At 32.0% G+C, this 21,905-nt stretch overlaps 1 protein-coding gene across 4 annotated transcripts in view; it reads right to left on the bottom strand.

Moving 5' to 3' along the window:
- Nucleotides 1–10,225: 10,225 nt before the first annotated feature.
- Nucleotides 10,226–21,905, bottom strand: part of LOC118180666 (periodic tryptophan protein 2 homolog) — a 46,924-nt gene continuing 35,244 nt past the window's right edge. For 3 of the 4 annotated variants that reach the window (XM_035349731.2, XM_085818259.1, XM_035349732.2), the window contains 6 exons: nt 20,808–20,988; nt 20,461–20,608; nt 20,197–20,368; nt 17,691–17,909; nt 11,421–11,643; nt 10,226–10,467 (listed from right to left, as the gene is read on the bottom strand). In XM_035349731.2, coding sequence (XP_035205622.1) covers nt 10,305–10,467; nt 11,421–11,643; nt 17,691–17,909; nt 20,197–20,368; nt 20,461–20,608; nt 20,808–20,988 — 1,106 coding nt within the window. In that variant the 3' untranslated portion in view covers nt 10,226–10,304. The remainder of the gene's footprint in view (nt 10,468–11,420; nt 11,644–17,690; nt 17,910–20,196; nt 20,369–20,460; nt 20,609–20,807; nt 20,989–21,905) is intronic. The other variant, XM_085818258.1, reaches the window with a different exon arrangement.

The following is a 21,905-nucleotide window of genomic DNA, read 5'->3' as shown; positions in this document are numbered from 1 at the left end:
CACTTATAATGAAATAAATCATGATAAATATATAATAAAATCAACTGAAGCATAAAATATTAGACACACGATATAATCTTTATGGATTTGATTACAATACTTAGACTTAAAATTTTCAAAAGTGAAAACAGAAGAGAAACGCACCAAGTGAAACATAAAATTAGTAACACAACATCCTTGAGTTTGACGTAGATTTATGCCAAGATCTCAATCGATTTCGAGGGCAAACAGGTACAGTTCCGTCTTCGTTGGGAACAAAAAAATATGCAAGACTTCAGTCTTGAAGCTATTTTGGGTGTCTTGTAGATTTCTTTGCTCAAGATCTCCATCTTGAGCAGAGAAATCTACAAGATTTCAGTCAGTCTTACGGATTTCTTTACTCTTGAGGAAGAAGGACACCTACATGTTTGTCCCCGAAATCGATTGAGATCTCGCATAAATCTACGCCAGATTGTCATTATATCAGTCTAATCAGATTGACATAAAACTACACTAAACTCAAAGTTGTTGTATTACTAATTTTGTAATTTTCATTTAATTTAAGTTAATCCTTTACACCTCTCAATATCCTCTATGAACCCCAATACATTTTTACCCTATAATGTAAAATGCAGTCTCTCATTTAACAGCAACTTAAATTTCCCCATAGAATTGTTCACCACCCATGCTGAACTTTAGCCAAATTGATGAAAACCGCTGAATGCTAGGAATTTCTTTTAAGATTATTTCTAATGCAGGAATTACTTTTGCTTATATCGTATAGCACAATGCAAAGAATGAATCATTTCCACATATTTTCTGTTATATTTTTGTTTCAGAAAGATATGCATCCCTCCCCCCTAAACCTCAAAGCTCCAAAATATTTAAATCATACCACAAAAAGTTAAAAAATTATTTCTGATGGCTACTCTTTCATGTGAAAATCTTCCCACTGGAAAGTTATAGCCTTTCTTAGAAATGGAATAACTTAAACAGCTTATGGGTACGGATCCCTACGAGTTTTTTTATGATCAAGACTGTCAATTTGAACTGTTATGTACTTATCTCAATTATCTTCATATTTATTATAAACTGGATTCTGGATAAATTGATTAAAAAAACTGGATATTTTCCACAATTCCTTATGTAGGCTTAATGGGCAGAAAGATGTAAATAATTGCATGCAATTCTAAATTCTATCAGCATATTCTGATATATATTTGCTAGTAGAAGTTTGTTGAAGCTTTTCAAATGTATACTGAGCGCCACCTGATATAACCACTGACCTGACTTTGTTGTAAAAGTCTTACAGTGTTAATAGTAATCCTGGCAGAAAGGAATATTTCTTACGTGTAAAGATATAAATATAAATATTGCATGGGCATACAAGGCCTGTGTATAAGCATAGATATGTTAATTACAAACATTGTCTTGTACAAGTTACATGTGATAGTTACATAAAATCATGACAGTTATGTGTACATTTAAACGTTATCTGAATTCATATTTACAGTATTTTTACTGAGATAATCAAAGTAAACTTGTAATTCATTTACACATTGACTTGATTTTCAATGTCATTTTAAACTGCTTTACAATATTATTTTTATCAACTACATAAAAACTGGATAGTAATATGCTTATATAACAATAGTTTCGCTTTTGCAGTCCTGTTACTATACGAAGGAGTGAGCTAATTTTCTAGTGTTGATTTTCAGTTGTAGTATTTTGATTTGCTATTAAAATTATGCTGCGAAGATGCAATTCTCAAGGGAAGGGGAGAATTTCTTAGTACCTTGCTGAGCATATCCTCCTCTATTTTAGTTTTCGTCTGCTTGTTGCCGTAGGTATTCTCTGCTCATTGCGGACAGTATTCACTACTTGGAATTTTTAAATGCAGTTTATCGGTTTGTGGCCAGTTGAAGAGATAGTGATCTGCATCACCTACTGCACCACATTCACACAATTCTGATGGTCGTTTGCCGAATCTCTTAAGATAATGTGGGAAGGGACCATGGCCAGTGTAGAATTGAGTTTGTGCTTCGCTGTATGTATTAATTGAGCATGTAACTTTCAGAAAGAACTTTTAGGTTCTCCTCTCTGTGCTTTCCCTTTCCTATCTTTTCTGCCATCTTGTAAAAGGTTATTGTGCGTGATTTTTTTAAAATAGGACTGCGGAACACTTACTGCGTTTTCCAGTCTACTGGAGTCATTGGCTGCAGATTTCGCAAGCACGTCCGCTGCTTCGTTACCACTAATACCCACATGAGCTGGAACCCAGATCAGGATAGGTCTGTCATCTGATGGGATACTTAGAAGAATTTTCTGAATATCTTGCACCAAAGAACTCCTAGGGAAAGCACAGAGTCTTGTGCCCTCGGATGGACTCCAATCTTGAGGCAGAGTCGCTATATATGTTGACAATGATTCCTAACTGATATTTTGACAAATTGATGGCTGCTTTTAATGCAAGAAGCTCCGCCTGAAAGACGGCATTTTTGTCTGCTAGTCGTCTTTTCCAAGTTTTAACCACTTCTCCCTTCTTGGAGTACACAGTAGGCGCAGCCTGTGCTTTTCTCTGTCTTTGAGCGATCTGTATAAATAGCTAATGCTTTCTCATTTGGTGGGGTGTGTTGCATGTGTATTGTGTGCGATAAATCTGTATCTACAGGCTGTCCAAGAATGATCGGCTTGCGCTTCTCATAGTCTACGTAGTAGAATGTCTTTTGCCACAGAGAGACGTTATTTTCCAGGTGCAATGGCCTTACTAATAGTGATTTTCTGTCCACTAGAAGGTCCAGTGGAGGGATACCCGCCAGCACTTGCAGTGTCGCAGTTGGGGATGTTCTGTAACTTTGCGTATGATCAAAAGTTGCATTCTTTGGATGGTAAGAAGCTGCCTACTCATATGGGCGGTAAGCTTCCTTTCCCATATGGCAGCCCCATATAATATGATCTTTTCTGAGATTGTTCTATACCATCTTTTGAGCATAGTGATTGAAGTGCCCCAATAAGGTCTTGTTGTTCTAATCATGGAATTACTAAGCTGATTTATTTTCTGCTTAAGCTTTTTAATATGAGGTACCGAGGAAAGTTGTTAATTATAACACCTAGATATTTACGGTCAGTGATCTCTTTTATAAAGATTTAGCTTGATGTTGGGATTCCTATTTCGCGCTTCATGCCTACATATAAACTAAACAGTTGCTTAGTTTTATCTGCTGGGATTTAATTTGTGCTGATTTGCTCAGCTTGCAGAAGAATGATTGCGTTTTGTGCCCTTAACCTAATGTCCGTGCTGCCAGAAATTACCAATGAAAAGTCGTCCACGTTCTCCTGGATACCCACTCCTTGCTGTTGGTCATAGAGCGCAAAGACTGTGTTCCCTATAAGATTCCAAAGTGTACGTCTTTCAAATGTACTGTAGAAAATTTTCAAATATGCACCTTTCTAATGTAGTTTTTACAACTGTTGTTTGCCGTCCAACGTACAGTTCCTTGTTATTTGTATCAACAAATTATGATATAACTGGAAATAAAATTATGAATTATATCCAACAAATCTTTTACATATATCATGAAATTTTCATAACTGTCTCTCAGCTCTCTAGTGCTAGTTTTAGCACCTTTCCATTACATATCTGTCTCTATTTTGCTTACAAAACCAAGATTCATGCTCACATTTAAAAGAAATCTACTTTTGCTTTCTGTACCGCCCCCCAAAAAAAACAAATATGCTCATAATCTGAAATTCTGTGTATGAAGTTATCTCTAATTTTTATACGGAGTTTAGTTACATTGTTTACCTTTCTGCTTAGAAATACCAGCCTAAATATGTATAAAATTATTAATTATACATACATATTTTCCCAGCTGCACAGCTCAGATTTCAGTTGGAATACGATAAATAATTTGTTAACAGCATCTGAATCAGAAACTGCATGTAAAAAATTAAAATAAATAAACAAATAAATGAAAGAGCATTGTTTCCTCCTCCCTTCCATACATATAAATCTCCAGATACTATTAGGTCGGTGTGCACTTCTTATAACGGTGAATCAAAAAGTTAGTTTCGCTTATGAAAGAAACAATGTATGAAACATATATGGCAGTTCTTTCATTAACATGCAACCAAATTTAAGCATATTCACTTTTGTTAAAGCATTTAGAGTAGCATGTGTTCCTTGGCATGAGGTCTTATATATCTTGTTCAAAGAATTCCTATTTAACTCTTCATAACTATTATTGCCTCGCAGTGTTGACCTCTCTCACTGGAGTAACATCAGCTCTATAAAAAGTTCTTCTTTGATAAGCCCAAATGCATTGAAACTTTGATATGCGAAATTAGGATTAATGGTTTTTCATACTTCCCATCGGAATTTTTGCAGGAAGCCCTTTGTGACACGCACCCATTCTCAAACAATGCGCACCATCTGGCACAAAACTGTTTTATAAACACACATTTTATGCAACTAGTCATGAATCTTAGTGGCGGGCATACTTCTTGCCCACATGAAATAAGTCATGGTGTGCACTAACTTGGATACTAATTCCAAATGAGATACCATATTTACCACAGCTGACAATCAATCTCTAACTGATATGGTAGAATTCTTACTCCAGCTTTTTAAGGGACTATGGTCAAGGCTGCTAATTACATTAATAAAACTATCGCTTTCCTATAAAAATTTTATGATAAATTGATATTTACCTGTACAATTTTTCATTTTGTGAGAGCACAGATTTCATATTATTTCAGCTTTATATATATCATTAAAATCCGTATGAAAATTCTAGATGGTGACCTTAAGGACGTATTATCTAAAAAGAAGTGTTACTACCTAAAACTATTATCTAGTGCATGTGAATGCATACATACCTAAAATAGAAATTTTAGACCTTTTTTATACTAGATAGTAAAAGACTTGAGATAAAAGTATAGTAGAATAGCAATTATCCGAACTTTTGTGGACCGGAGCTAACTTGAATTGATACAAAGAAAATTTTAATACTACAGACTTATTGTACATACTATAGGGAATTTACTACGCCCAGGGGGGGGGGTATTTGTTGGACGACTGAATTGTGGAAAGAAATTTTCTTTTGAAAAGTGTTAACTGGATTGTTCTCTTTTTTTTTTTTTTTTCCCCCAACAAACTTTCCCGCTGCTGAGTACCTTGTCCTGGTCTGGGGTTCCTCTTCCCTAACGGGAAGTAGTCTAAACGCTGAAGGTTGTTCCAGCCAGCGTGAACCCCAGGGTTGGACAATGGCTTTACAAATATGTCAAGAAATTCACAGTCTGTTGACTCTACTGCTTTATTAGCAGATGGAAGCGCAATTTTAAGTTCTTTAGAAACTGCATTCGAAGACTCGAGTAGAGTCTCAAATATCCTAAAAGGAAAAATTATTTCTATGGCACATCAAATTTATGATTTAATGGTCACACGAACTTTTGATAATGAAATCCTTAGCGAAGGCTTGAAGAGCAAACAGAAATGTTGTCGAATCTTCAGCTATTTTCATTTGCAAACAGTGGCAGATCCGAAACATTTTCCTCAGAAAATGATACAGAATAAACGAGAGAGATCTACTAGTAGAAGTAGGTCCAAAGATTTTACAATTCTACCCTATCCAAAAAAGGAACTACCTCCGAGGAGGTCAAAAACAAAATTGTAAACTCAATTAATCGCACCCAATTATACACTGGTGTTAGAAGATTAAGGAAAGTTAATAAAGGAGGTGTTCTAATAGAATGTTCTAAATCCTGTGATGTTGAAGCCTTGGAAACGGAGGTAAAACAAATGATTTACTTAAAAATAATACAGTAATTCAACTTCCTGTTAAGAATGGCCCAAAAATTATTATTTTTGATGAAGATTCTGATTTTCTCGAGATGACCTTAAGATTATGATTAGAGACCAAAACATGACCTTTGAAAATTGTGGTTTTCACTTAAAATTTTCGATAAAAGGTACAAATAATAAAGTACATTGGTGACCAAAGTAGATGGTAAGAAATACAGAAAATTTAACATAAGATGGTTTTGTCTTAGAATTAAAGAATTTCTTAAAGTAACTCAATGTTTTAAGTGTTCAAAGTATGAGAACTCGTGCTTGGGAGCAACTATCTGACACTTTGAATATTCATCAACCATTTGGCATTCCTTACTATATTGCTCTTAATACATATAAATCAGCTTCCAAGTTACATCAGATTGTAAGATACCTCCAGAGACAGTAAATGATTACGATTTTACTTTGGATGAAGTACAGTTCACTCTTAAAAAGTTAAATAAAGGTAAAGCTCCTGGTAGAGATGGCTGGACAATGGAAATTATTTTAGAAATCTTTGAATGTAATAAAAAGTTCTTTGTAGCTATCCTGAATGAATGCCTTCGGAGGCGAATATTTCCTGAATGTTGGGAAGAGGGTGATTTAGTTTTGTTCAACAAAGAAAGAAAGGATAAAGAAGATCCTTCCTCTTTTTGCCCCATTTGTTTATTGCCTTCCTGGGGCAAGGTGCTAGATAAACTCATGACACAACGGTAACAATATTATTTATTATCAAATAATCTTCTAAATAAAAATCAGTTTGGTTTTATGCCATGTAAAAGTACTAGCTAGGCTATAGATAATTTAATTTCTGGCATCCTTTGAAACAGAAGTAATGGCAAACATACTGCAATTTATCCTTAGATGTAAAGAGCACTTTCAAACAACGTTTGGTGGCTAATTTTATTAAAAGAGTTAAAAGCCATGAAATGTCCAAGAACCATCTTACTGATACGTGATTTTCTGAATGAAAGAAAAGTTTCCTTATATGATGATAATAAGTGGCATCACAGAAATTACCATAAAATATTAGTATCAAGCTTATGTTGATGATTTCGTTTTACTGGCCACGATAAGGGGTCATTTTACTACTGATAAAGCTTTAAGTTTCACCATCAAGAATCAAGGAATAGTTTTTCCATGTTAAATTTGATCCAAAGAAGAGCTTTCTTTTGTGTATTGCGAAAAACTAATAACTAATACCAGATCAATACTAAAACTAATACTAGACCAATACATCCTAGGTGCAAACTGTATGAACAACCAATTAGAGTTTAAGACACAATAACAATAATAATAATTTTTAAAAATATAATGCTGATTTTTGTTGTTTGACTTCTGAATTAGCAATTAGAGTTTCTAAGACAATCAAATATTTTGGCATAACGACAGATGAAAAGCTTACTTTTATACCTCACCTAGATCAAATAAAGATTGAATGCAAACTTATTCATAATAATATACTTAGTAAAATGAATCTCCAAGGTAAAGTTCTTAAGAGTCTATATAAAAGAGCTACAGAGAGAAACATCTTGTATGCATGTGGTGCATAGTGGACTGGACTGGTCCGAATGCAAAACAAAATTTTGCAAATTCAAAATAATCGCTCTATTGGGGATTACTAAGCGTTTTAGAACTGTTTCAACAATAGCTCTTCAGATTGTACACATTGATCAGTTTTATCTTAAGCTAATGAAATTTCTAATACTGAAGTACTCTGTACTAATCGGGTTCTCATGCATTTCTTTCATCTTTTGCAGGTAATTAAACTTTAAAATGTGAATCAAATGAGAAATTTGCCTGCTATAAAAGGTGCCTAGTGGTGAGATTTTACAAGCTTGGCTACCTTCAAAGGAACAAGTACTTTTAGTTTTATTTATTGTCAGAAGGAAATGACAGGAACACTTTCGGATGCTGCTAAATCTACCTGTACTAAACTACAGGAAGTGTGGAGGAAAGCAAATATGCATGTTAGGACAAAAAAAGAATATCCCTGCTGGTGTGCAGAAGCTGTTTAAAGAATACCAAAATCTGAGTGAAGAAAAATCGAGAAGGACGGAGAAAGCAAATGCGAAACAGCAAATTTGGAAAGGTGATCTCGTCGAGATGTTTGACATTTTTTGGCAAAATGTGATGGACATGACTAGCATATCACAAGATCATAAAGAATTTCTTAGGTCACAAAGAGAAGATCATATGAGTTCATTAATGAGTGGAGCAGACAAGGTTTTCAGCTCGGTAATTGAGAACTGTATCTGTATTAAAAAATATCTTTTTCTGCAGACATTTTGCAGCTAAACAAAAGAAATCTATTTCAGTTTCGTGATGGTGTCATCATACTCCTAGAATTAACTAGTTTTAGAATTATGCCAGAAAAAATTTTCTGAAATCTGAAAGTATTATTTAGTAATAATTAATGAACTTACTGGGAAGAAGCAACATTAAATGATATGAATAACATAAAAATAAAGAAAATTACTTAAAAATTGAATTAAAATAATCAACGATATTTTAGCTTATATAGTTATATTAAATGGTTAGCCTAGATGACTGATTACTATTTTTTATTTTACTGCAAAATGACAAATAAGGCATTAATTAAAAAGAAAAAAAAGGTAAAAGATTTTGCAGTAAAATTCCAGTATATGCTAAGGCTTTGGCATGATGTTGAAAATTGTGGCAACACCAAAAAGTCTCTCGATTCTCGAGGTTGCTGGAAACTTGCTTTGCCTTTCTGAAAGACCATCTAATTAGAGTTGCAAAAATTGGCCAGCCATTAGCTATGCCAGCTGCCCGAATGACGCTTACACGATCCATAAGTCACAAGGAAAGTGATCGTTTCCAATGTCAGAGCAAAACTCTCTTTTTTTTCAAGGGGGGGAGGGGATTGCCGTATTAAATTCTCTGACTTTTTTTATCAATTTTAAAATTTCCTGACTGTTTCTGGTTTTCCAGGTAGCATGGCAAGCCTGCAATTAGAAATACATTTTATGCTAATAAAAACCACATCTTTTTGTTCAAGTGGGCTTTTTCATCCATTAATTATCACAGTGGGGTTATTTTTGTAGGCTTTTGTCATGTGCATTGTCTCCAGTGGGCTTTTATTGGAAAACTCTTTACATTTATCATTATGGTTCGAATCACTGCTAGAACAGATTGTTTACCTTTTGAACAATTGTTTTAAGGACTATTTTTATTTATTTCATCGGGTTCGGGTAGCACTGAACCTCGATTAATCAAAACTCGGATAATCGGGATTGTACTGTATTTTACTGAATCTATGTACATATTAGGTAATTATTTTTCTAAGAAACATTTACTACTTCAATTTTCATAGCAGATATTACTGGACTGGTAATATCTGCTACGAAAAAGCTGTATGCGCAGATTTTAGCAAATTAGACAAGTCTCAAATATGTCCCATAATATCTGTCATACACAATTTATTATTTTAATTTTTCATCTTTTCTTACTTTTACTTAAGGCAAGTGATTCACTTATCCCAGATCTTACTACTTCACAGTGACAAAGGAACTTTTTTCTGTTCTCCTTCAAAATTTCAAAACAGTACCACATGCTCTTTTAGAACTCAGAATTTACTTCTTGGGCAGTTTAATGAGTTTGTAGGAAATCAGTGTAACAAGAAAATAAATCATGAGTGTTACGAAAAACCTTCAACCCTAAAATCTTCATCGTGAATGTTTTAATTTTCATCTTTTTTAAATTTTTCACAAATGATTTCATTATAATTTTTAATCACAAATATAAAATCCATTTTGCTCACTTTAATCTCTATTATGAAATAAAGAAGGGACTGCATGCATATATGTACATTCTTCGCACTAGAAAAATGTAGATGCCTAGAACCACCAAACTTTCAGATTTATTGCTCTCCACCTGGTTATGTGCCCCCTGAAGCCAAGACTTTGAATTTCAAATTTGCTATTTTTTACTTTTATTTATTTTTATGTCTTGTGTGAACTTAGCAAAATTTTTGCTAACAAACTCAGTGATTTAAAAGCAATGTTTTGCTACTTGTCAAAGTATTTTCCAAATTTAATCAACAAACACAAAAAGGATTTAGAGGTTACCACTATCTAAAGTAAAATATTTTTATCTTCTGCATGCCACTGTGTTTCCATTTCACAAAAGCTTAGAATATTTAATTTTTGATTAGAATAAATAATACTTTTATTTATTGGAATTGAATCTGCCTGTTACTGATTAACGAACTAAGGGATTTAAAAGCAATAAGACCAGGTCTGCATTTTAATTATTATTACCAGCTGGACCCATGAAATGACACTAGCTTGACACATTAAAATCATTATGCATATTTCCAATGGAAGCAGCCAATAGTATTAAAAATTTCTAATATTTATAATAAATGCTTTATTAAAATAAAGTTATAGTCCATTTTTTAAAAAAATTTACATTTTACTACTAATAAAAGTATATACAGTTTATTTCTTATTTAATTCTTAAAATATATCTGTCATGTTTCTACATTTGATTCTTCAGCAGACGAATCTGAAGCTGATGATTCTTCATTCCTCATTAAAATATCTACAGTGTCATTCTCCACAGATTCTATGCTCCGTTTCTTCACCTTGCTAACAGCTAATATATATTCTAACATATACTTGAAAGTACTGCATCTGAAATCGAAAAGCACTATATAATTAATATTTTAATTACGTACCTAAATATCACATTTTAATTTACAAAGCCAAAATCATACAAATTTTAAGATTTTTTTAAATAGTTTTCAACACAGATTGAAGAATATCTGAAAGTATATTTTACATGCTTTCAGTAGTTGATACCTTAAATTATTCATGCTTGAATAAAAATATTAGTGTATTACACTTGTGCTTAAATGCATTCAAGATCTGAAAGCATAATTTCAGTAATTTTAATTACAAAGTTTAATTTGTTAATAAAAGAAAAATATTTAAATATTCATTTATATAGTAAAGCTTTCAGTCATTTTCAAACTATGGAGCACTGTTCTAGCATAAAACAGGAATCTGGAGGAAGAGATGGGGGAAGAAATAAATGACAGGAATAGCAGGTTATACTTTTTGAATACAGCACGCTCTTTAGAAAAGACTATGATAAAACCAGAAAAAATCAATAAAAATTGATATTGATAAGCTACCAAATTTAGCACTGCATACTAATAGATCTCATATCCTCAAAAGGGAAAAGCTGTTTTGATGCAATATTTTATGAACTCTTTTCCTTCATAAAAAAGAAATTATTTTGAAATGTTTATGTTTTATTCGAAGCAGGACCTCAAGCCTAAAACTCAAGTATCCACCATTTACATTAAGAAGCAAAGAATTCAAACATTAACACATCAAATACATATTTCTCAATGCATCATTAAAAATATTCCTCCAAAATATTAATTCACATTCAGAATGGTAGTTGTAAAAAGACAGACAGAAATGTCAGATGAGAAAAATTAAGGATATTTTGTGGGTTTTGGTTGAAATTAAGGATTTTTAAGTACTTACCGTATGAACCGCGAAGCTAATAAGGAACAATCTAATAAAATAAAAACAAAGAACCAAAAAATGTTTAATATTAAGAAGAAAATGCTTACACTTTTTCCAGTTCTTCTGCTCGCCTACTTAAATTTTTCTGCATAGCACGTAAAGTGCTTTTGGATCCAGCATGGTTTTTCAAATTTGTTCCATGTGCTGTCAAAATATACTGGATCCACATAACATAGAATTCGAAATGGGGGCTAACTTCAAGCTGATCAACCACAAATCTCAGAAGTTTTTCAGCATACAGGAGTGGCAAATAAGAAACCAGAGTTTCAACTAGAATTAAAAGAGACAATAAAATTATCAGAACATTTTCTAAAAAGTGAGAACCTTTAAATGCATATTGATTTATATAATAATAATAAAAAATCCTATTAAATGACTTTTTTAACATCTTAATCTATGCATTATCTATATGTATATTACAAGAATATATATAATATTTTTTAAAATCTTCAAATGGAAATTCAAATAAATAAAAAAATAAACAATATCAATATTCAAGCCATGAAACATTTTTATAAACATTTAAATAAAATAAAACAAAAAGTAAAAGAAATAAAAGGCTAATAAAATAATAAAGGGCTGAACACGCTCTCATTAGGAAGGAAAATTTAGCAAAAATAAGCTAATTAAAAGATTTGTTTCTGAAATTATACAAGGTAATGTAATCATGTCTAACTACAATCTGATTCTTTTCAATAACATCTTTTTTCCCCCTCTGAGGTTGCATTTCAATGCAGTATTATTAAAAGTGCAAGCATCATACTCCTTTGCATTTAACATCTTAAGGACCAGCATCAGGAGAACAAAGCGCAGTCACGGGACCGGACCCGCTGAAATGGATCATCGCTACCGGCCCATGCGTTTTCAGCAGTTAAGCTGAATTTTACAAAATTTTATTTTGTATTTTGTATTTTGAATTTTACATATATATATATATATATATCAGCATTTTGATATTATGACTTCAATTTTTGAAGTTGTGTATTTAATGTACTTGTTTCTAATGTGTGTTAGTTAATATAAAAAATATCACATTAATAGAAATAAATTAAACAGGCAAAATACTAAAATCATTACTATACACACAAATATAAGTACTATAAACAAAACAAAACAAAACAAAACCAACAAGAATGACCTGTAGGTAATTAAATTCCAATTTAAAAATTCTGCTGTGTGTGAAATAATTCAAAACAAGGATTGAAACACAGTCCTACATTGCATATTTCGCACTCAAAATACGTCGTTTGCTTTTGCTTTTCCTTGGTTTTAGCGCACACGATGCATCTTCTCCTACTTTTATTACCTTTTCCATCAATGTAAATTTTTGGAAACTGTCTTCCAGTTAGATGGAAAGATGGAGTGTCCAGTGATTTTGGACAGATTTTTAAGTAAGGTCTCTTAGCCATGCCTAACGGAATGAAACTGAATATAACACCAACACATGTCCAAAAACTTCTTCAAAAGACACTCAGAAATATTTCATCCTCAAATCCTGTGTGACATCAGGTTTATATTAGAAAACTTCCTGATTTTCTAAATCGAAAACAGCATCCACGATGGATGCTTGGAAAGTGATCAAGGAAAGACCCCCCCCCCCACTGGCGGGATATTCATTACTGATCACGTCAATCTATACATTATATTTAATGTATATTATATGTAAAGTAAATACATTATATACCAAAATATAATACCCATGTCATTATATATAATGACCTTTCAGGGTATTATATATAATGACCTATTAAATCAAGTAAGAAAAACAAAAATGTTGGTTCCTTCCTGAGAAATGTAAGCAAAATGCATTATACATCAATAAAGCTGATAGTCTTTCTCCTTCTGTAATAATGTTATAATGTTACTTTTTAATTAACAAAGAAAGCTGATGTTGAGTTTCAAAATAAATAGAAAAAAAAAGAAAGAAAGAAAATCCTAACGAAATAAACAAAAACACCTGTGCCCCTTTAATTTACAGGCACACTTATAAAGAGCCGTGATTTACAGTTTGTTTATTTCAAAAAATCTCTCAAAACCAATTGTTCCGTTTTGATGTCTCATATTTGTGATGCTGGGCTCGTAGGAGCAGAATTGTTGCATTGCGTTTACGGGATGCTGGGCTGGTAGGAGTGGAATCGCTGCGTAGCATATACATGATGCCAGTCCTTTTAAAGTTAATGCACCCACTCATATTTTGAATTTTTTTATCAAAGCACAATTAAAAAATAAATTCTATTTCACTTTGATTCTCTTTTTCTATTTGTCTATTACACTTGTGAAACAACAGATGCAATTCTCTTCTCAATGCATGCATGTAATATGGTGATTTGGAGTAAGCTGTAATGGATTAACGATGGTTCTCTTGAGTTAAGCAGAGTCCGGTAAACTAGACATAATGTGGACCGAGAGACTGGTGAGTTTCCAAAAAGTTGAGTTTCATGGAATAAGGGGTGGGTTTTTTAAAACTTTTAATATTTAACCTTTTGATGCAGACAATATTATTTTATAATGTTTTAATTTTAAAAAATCTAAAAATTGAATACTATGATCCGAGAGACAAATAATGTACAAATTTAAAAAAATCTACTCTTGCCCATTGATCTGTGGATGGTGATTATACTGTGAAACCAGTGCTCATCTAGAACTTTGAAACTTACTGAGTAGTTATTTTGCTATAGCAGTGAAAACATAACAACATAAGAATTAATGAAACAATGCGGAAATGACAACAATTACAGAAAATGAACACTCAAATCTTTGAACAGAACACGAAAGACATACGCATGAATAACAATTATATGTACTGTAATACTTGCTTTGTTTGGCCTAGAGATATCTTAAAAAAGTTCCTAAACATTTTTTAAGTTACATGGAATGTCAAGATATCAGGAGTCAAGTTTGCGAGACTCTACAGCATAATCCTGGGGGGAGGGACTTCACTGTGTAGTTAGAAAGATGAAATTTGAAGGAAAAACTTTAGACAGGCATTGAATAGGCCAAACTGAATATAGTTTTACAGCTGAATATGAACTAAATATGGAAAACATATTCTTCATCATACATAATCATGGGTGCGATATTCACCCAACAGTTTTACATAGAGTATCACATTTTAGACAATGGCACAGTTAGTAGCGCAACTAAGCAAATGTAGCAAAGTAGCATTTTGATGAAGGGGAGCTGCAGCTAAAGTGTGCAAATATCCAATATGGAGGCTCACCAAGAGAGGGTTTTGGTTTAGATTAGAAAGGTTTCAGTTCTCAAAATTCTGAATTCTGGTTCCGAGTTAGCTACGTCAGCAGCATTATGCAAACCATGCAAGATAGACTGATATAGAAATGATGCAGTCCAGAAATGCTATTATTATGATTTTTAGAATAGAGAGGGGGAATTAAGGGGTTACTGCTGTACAGGCATTAGGATTTTTTAAATAGGAGACATGAAAAATAAGCAATGCCCTCACCAGGACCTCTCAAATACATGTCGAGTGTGTTACCGTTACACGAAGGCGCTGCTATTTAATATTTACTATTTTAAACAAAGGCAAAGCATTATTTGAAAAATATAAATAAAATTTCGTAGTAAAGTGGTTGCAACATTTTTTAAAAATGTTTTGTAGTTATTTTCCTTCATTCTTATTATTATCTGATTTAGTTAGAAAAAAATTAATCACAGCAATCCTTTGTTCCAAAATTCAAATATTCTGAAACAGAAATCCTTGTATCACAGCTTTTTAAAATTTTGTGAGCCTTTGCATTTTGTCTCAAAATCTGTTATGATAGTTTTGAGTTATGCTTTCTTTTCAAACTTCTCAATTATATATATATATATATATGTAATATAAATTCTGCAGATATCTTGCGATTAGGGAGAAAAAAAAGCTACATGGATACATGAGATAATATAATGGAGAAGGAAAAGCTTCAGATGCGGTCATTCATTCAACAGTTTTACTTTAATTAAAGCAAGCCTTGATATGCATTAATAGATTTACAAATCATCATTTACAATTCTGTACATTTTAAATCTTTTTAGACAAAGACGAAGCAGAGCAGCAGCAAGGCAAAACAGGAAAAAAGAGCTATGCGATTAATAGCAGTGGTATTTATATATTTGCTTCTTTTGTCTAAATTTTGAATGGTGACTGGATGAAAAATATCTACAATGTTACTCTTACACAGTGGCAAAACGGATTCATTTTCAGATGATGCACTTTAGATTCATATATTAGTAGTTTTAAGACAGGATGGAGAAGAAGTCAAATAAAAATGAAGAATTAAAAGAACAATTACCAAATTAAGTCAGTAGTTATCTTTGGTATTTTGTTTCTTACACTTATGTATATGAGTGATCCAAACTGAAGAAACACTGTTATCTAACATGAAGAAAGCAAGCACACAGCAAAAACTGGAAACTAATCCTGAACACAAAATCAAATAAAAACAAACGTAAAAGTTCAATTCAGTTGGTATGGTCTTTTTCAAACAGCAACCAAGAGAATTAACAATACAGCCTCACTTCTGAATTACATCTGGATGAAATGCAAAATAACTTTTTTTCTTTTAAATTTTAAGCACCAGACTTTTTTAAGATTGTAAACTAAATTTAAAATAGAAATTAAAAAAATTAGCAAGTACTTGGAATAATCTTTTAACCCTTTGTGGCTCAGTGTTCCTCTACATGGAACACCTAAATTGAATTGCTTCTGAAACCTTTAAATTCAACTGTAAATAGATAAAAATGCCTTTATAATATACTTTGAACTTTTCTTTTTAAACAGTGGATAGCAGCATATCACAAGGAGACACAGAATTTTCATTTATTATGTGTTATTAAAATCCACTTTTTTCAAGTAATTTTCTCCATTTTTTTAATGATATAAAAAATTTTATTTGGAAAAAAAAAAAAAAAAAATTAGGCATAATTTTGCTGGCTGTACTCCAAATTATTTGTTCTATATTTTTTTAAATCTTTCATACAAAAACCATACGCAGAATCACTGAATAAAACCGGGTGTTCCATTAGCGGGAACACTGCGCCTTTAGCGATCTCATGCTGTTACGAACCAGAACATCTGTGCTTAGGAGAGAACATCTGTTGTTTTTTTGGGGAGAATGAATTCAAACAAAGCAGTATTGAGGGGTGAGGTGTGTTTTGTGTTATGAAAGCCCTAATATTGGCATCTCGAATTTTTTGGGAGTAGGTTTTAGGCAGGAATTTCATTAGTAGCTTGAACCATTTTTACTTAGACCTGCACGAATTTTTTACTGTCGCTTTTTAGTCTCATTCCCGTTTATTTTGAAAAATTGTGTAAATATTTTTCGTGTATGTATATATTATAGGCTTATTTTTCTTTATTGTTAATATCAATCATAGTTAATTTTTTACTATTAATTTTCCATAAATGGCATGGAGAGATCTAACTCTTTCCGAAGCGCTAAATGTGTTTAATGAATTACCCTCGGATTACAGCCCAAAGATTTCCATTTAAATTTGCTGTGTTCCCTCTGTGCCATGACAGCGTCAGAGATAACTTTGAAGAGGTGACTTCTTTCAAGACCTGAAGATACTCCCAGGCACAAAGTAAAGGTTTCCGGGAAAAAAACGCTACTGTAGTGTTGAACACATGCCGGTGAAGGGTATGCGTAAACAATAGCATGAAGCAGAAACTGCACAAAACAAGTTTTATGTGCAAAACCTGCAAAGTTGGTTTGTGCTTCCATCAAAAAGGTGTGACTTGCTTTGAACAATTTCACGAAGCTAAGAAATAGGAAAATTTGTAAATATTTTTGTATATAGGACTTGTGTATATAGATATTTATCTCATTTATCCGTATATATTCAAGAATATTGTGTATATCCAGGAAACCATGTATACAGCCACAATACAGAGTTTTTTCATTCTCATACAAACGCTTCTCATTTTCGTGCTTCACTGCAATGATCGCTTAGTCGCACTTTTAAAAGCTCTGGCGGCGCAGTGTTCCACCTCATGGAACACCCACAGAATTAAAAGGGTAAGTGCAATTTTTACAAAATTTTATCTGTATACTCCTTTAGGCCTAAATAGACTGCATACAACTTTTTTTTTTGTTGAAGTTCCGATGTTAACGTATGGTGCGCCGCAAAGGGTTAAATTATAATTCAAATAAATTCAATAAAATGCCTGTCCTGACATGTTTCACAAGAAAGAAATTATGTCTTAAATTTCTACAAGTCGGATGAAGTCAGGTTATATTTTAGGAAAAACAAGAAGCAAGATGGTGTCTTTTAAGTAGTAATACTCAGGAGGAATGATGAATTAATTTCATACTTACTAGCATCTGGTTTTATAGACTCAACAACTTCCATAGTAACTTTAGTTTCATTTAACCTCAAAGCCATCATAATCGCACGAGAATAATCACTATTTGTTAATGTTTTCCTAATATTCTGAGGTGTGTTATCTATGTCTAAATCAAAGGGATCAAACACAAGATTGTTGTCCAGAGAATATACAAGAAGACCTTCTGTGGTTGTAGCTGCCCAAGCTCTACCTGTGTAGGTTAGCAAAATAACAGAGGGTCATTAGATGTAAATATTTAATGAACAGATTACAAATTAAACAAATGGCTATACAATGTAATAACAAGGACAAAAGAATAAAGGAACGTGTTCTTTAAAATGGACACGGGGGAAAAATTTGCATAAACATATGTATTATAAAATTCTTTCTAAACGGAAAAATAATGAATAATTTGAGAATTACGAATATTTATGTATATATAAAAAACATACAAACCATATGTTATTATTATTATATTATGTACATAAAAAACATAATTATGTACAAAATTAAATTACGTACATAAAAAACGTACAAAAACATGTACACATTCACTAATAACTGCAAAAAACTTTTAATGTAATTTTTTTAAATTAAGAGTTATTATTCATTCCTTTTAATAGATGTTAAATTGTTATTTTTACAAATTTTTGTGAGGTTATAAGGTATTTCTCCTACTTCGCTAGCGTGCCTTCATGGTGTAACAGTAGCATGCTGGGCCGGTATTCCAGAGGTCCGTAGTTTAATTCTCGGCGAAGGCGGCTGTTAATTTTTCATCTCTCTGGCTTCCAAAAAATCCTAATGTCTCTACAGTGGCGCTCGAACTAAAAGGGTCGTGGATGATGATTGTCCAAACCCAGGATTTGGCGACTAAAACCCTAGTCGCCCTTTAAAAAGGGGAGTATATAAGGTATTTCTCCCACTTCCCTAGTGTGCCTTCATGGTGTAACAGTAGCACGCTGGGCCGGTATTCCAGAGGTCCATGGTTCGATTCCTGGCGAAGGCGGTTGTTAATTTTTCATCTCTCTCACTCCCAAAAAATCCTAATGTCTCTACAAGGTAATGCGTATTTCTTACTGGACTGGATATAGAAAATCAAACTTTTTATCTCTAAAAATTGGTTGAGTGGATGTTAACAGTGTTCCATATATTCCATATTCACAATCCTTAATAAAACAGACTGCAATGCTACAACCCAACCAGTTCCGCTTTATGAACAATTACACGACTATGAATTAGGAAGTCTTAATATGCTCATCATGACTGTTTTGCAGGTTTTACTCAAAGTTTGAAAAAAAAAAAAAATTCTCGATTCAAGGAGTTAGTTTGCAAGCTCCTTTAGTGTGAAACTTCTCTAGCTAGCATTGACCACCTCAAAACTTATTCACTCCAAACATATACATTACACTTTCACCAATATTTCTTAGCCTTAAAATTAATTCAGACTAGACTGCAAATGAACAGGTACTAGAATTACAATTGCCAAATTAAGGTACATTTTCAAAATTTATATTAATTGCTTGCAGCTTTTACTTCTCCTAAATTAGTTAATTCTGATGTTCCAGTTTCTATTAAGTACCCTCCACTTGATGTAGTACCAAGACAGACAGACCATGATTTTGAACCATGTTCGTTTCACATATGAATATGAATGCATTTATACTACAGATCTATGTCCCTTTTAAAGCATAAAACTTCTGTGTGTGTTGTTATAAATTAAACCATAAGCTCTTAAAGAATGTGCCAAAATTTTTTAAATATAATATTTTGTAATAATCTACAGCTTTAAATATATATATGTAATATTTTTGAAGCATAGAAGAGGAATCAGCTTGCAGACATTGTGGCTTATGGTGAAGGCTTACAAATGAAGATAACAAAACATGAACTTGAAGAATTTCCATTCTTTATTTCCACACACATAAAATCATCTCCATAGATATTTACCCAATCATAATGAAATATGATAAATTGCTAGGTACATTGGTTTCTGATGCAGGCATTTTAGAGAAGCGAGGTAAGGAGTTATTAGCAAGGTAGAAGCTAACAGAATAATGATGTAATTAGCTCGCCAGAGGTATTTATACCAGAGTGGGCGCGATTTTAGAGACAAGCTACAATTGGTTAATATCGTTACATAGAAAAATCTTGAATTTGGGAGAACAGATGAATTTAGGGAGAGAGCACCAAATCTAGAATGTTAATTTTGTCATATCTTACATATATATATATATATATATATATAATAATTTATTTCCTAAACAGTATTGATTAATTGATTATATTATCTCCTAAGTTTAATTAAATTAATATATATATATATATATATATAAATGTATATGTTTTACATTATTTAATAAAAAGTATTTCATTTTTGGTTTCAATTTAATACAAAATTTTATATTTGGCCTGATACCCAGAACAAACTCAGCAGTATTTCAACTTTTATAGCAATTAGAAAAAAATGGCCAAAGTAATTACTAAAAAAGGTAAAGTACCTGTAGGAGAAAATTGAATTGCTGATACACTTATCTCTGGTTTGACAGATCTTGAACTTTTATCAAGTTTTTTGCTCCCAGGAACAGCAACTGTAATTGCTTCTTCATCAACTCTTTTCTCAATAAGGGCTTTATTACCAAAATTCGTCATTCTTCTTCTGTTTATAAAATCCTTCAGAAAAACATCAGTGTCATTCCAATATTTAAATATTACATTTAAGGGGAAAAAGGATGAAAAATAATGATCCATATTAAAAAACTAACCTCCACAGCATCAAAAGAGAGGTTGCATGTAATTTCAAACTTTTTCATAAGTATCTTATCTTTTACATTATAGATGCAAATAAATTTTGAACGACCAGCAGCCAAAATGCATTCACCATCAGCAATGTAGCATAGTGTTGTAAATGCTCTGTAAAAAAAAAATTTTTTTTTTAGTTGCAAAAATTATACATACAATATTTACACACATTATGCAAAGCTTTAAGAAGAAACAGAATTTTTGCCAAAATACTGATAAGTCACTAATATATCTCATAAATAAAATCAGCTTTCAATATTCGCCACAAGTTTTATCTAAAAAATATGCAAAAAAAAACTTTATTGCTTACTGTGATTTTAACAGCTTTTTTGCTGTAATCCTGTCTGTCTCACGACGACCAACGTAGAGATCATTTCGCCCTTCTATACTGCCAGTCTGTTCAGAAGTATGTGCACTGAAGAATGATATTTGACCATCTAACGTTGCAACTGCTATTTCTGCTCCATCTGGTCTATATACAACAGCCAAAGCTATAAAATATTTGAAATATAGAAAAATACATCAAGTATATCAAAAAACACAATATTAAAAAAAAAAAAAAAAAAAAAAAAAAAAGCAAAACCTAGATAAGAAATTTAAACATGACAAGTTTTCATGCCTTAAAGTTCTGAAATAAAACTAAAATAGTGTATTATATTTTGAATCTTTATATTTACATGGAACATGCACCAAATACATAATTTTCTATAAAAAAGATATATGTGCTAATGCTGTCTATAGGTCACAGTTAAATGCATTGTTTTATTCTCTTATGGTAGTATTGTTTTCAAAATAAATATTATTAAAGAAAAACTTCTAATGTATGTCATTTTATCTGATTCTTTGTTTACTGAAATAACTTATTTTCAAATATATATTTCTTATACTTAAAACAATTTTAGTGAAATAAGCTGGTAACAAAAATGTTTTCCTTTTGCAAGTATTAAATTACTGCACATATTTCTCCACTAGAAAATAGTTCAGTGAATGTTGTTTTATAATAGAAAGCAGCTCAATTTTTTTTTTTTTTTTTTGTACAGATTAAATTTTTTCACTTAGAAAAGTCTACTCTATGGTATCAAAAACCCTTATTTATTTTTACGAAATTTTATTAGCAAAATTTAAAGATATAGCTTTATTTCCTTTGATGATAAAAGTCTTATGTCTCAGTTCACTAAGCATTTATTTTCTTTCCAGTCAGACAACTGTAGCTATAAGTTCAGACAACTGTAGCAACTGTAAGCTACAAAGTAGTCAGACAACTGTAGCAACTGTAAGCTACAAAGCAAACATGCTTACTCATCTGATCAGAAGACGTAACATTTGAAAAACTTTATAAAGTTTCCAGCTGATAAAGACCGGACAGTAGTATGATGATTAGGTACTTTTCTATTAATGGGGTACATTT

The sequence above is a fragment of the Stegodyphus dumicola genome, chromosome 6 (genome assembly GCF_044657685.1).
Source record: "Stegodyphus dumicola isolate Sdum_Otavi_A_Nest chromosome 6, ASM4465768v1".
NCBI classification, from domain to species: Eukaryota; Metazoa; Arthropoda; class Arachnida; order Araneae; family Eresidae; genus Stegodyphus; species Stegodyphus dumicola.
Note: the sequence above shows the minus strand (reverse complement) of the source record. Positions and strands in the feature narration are given on the sequence as shown.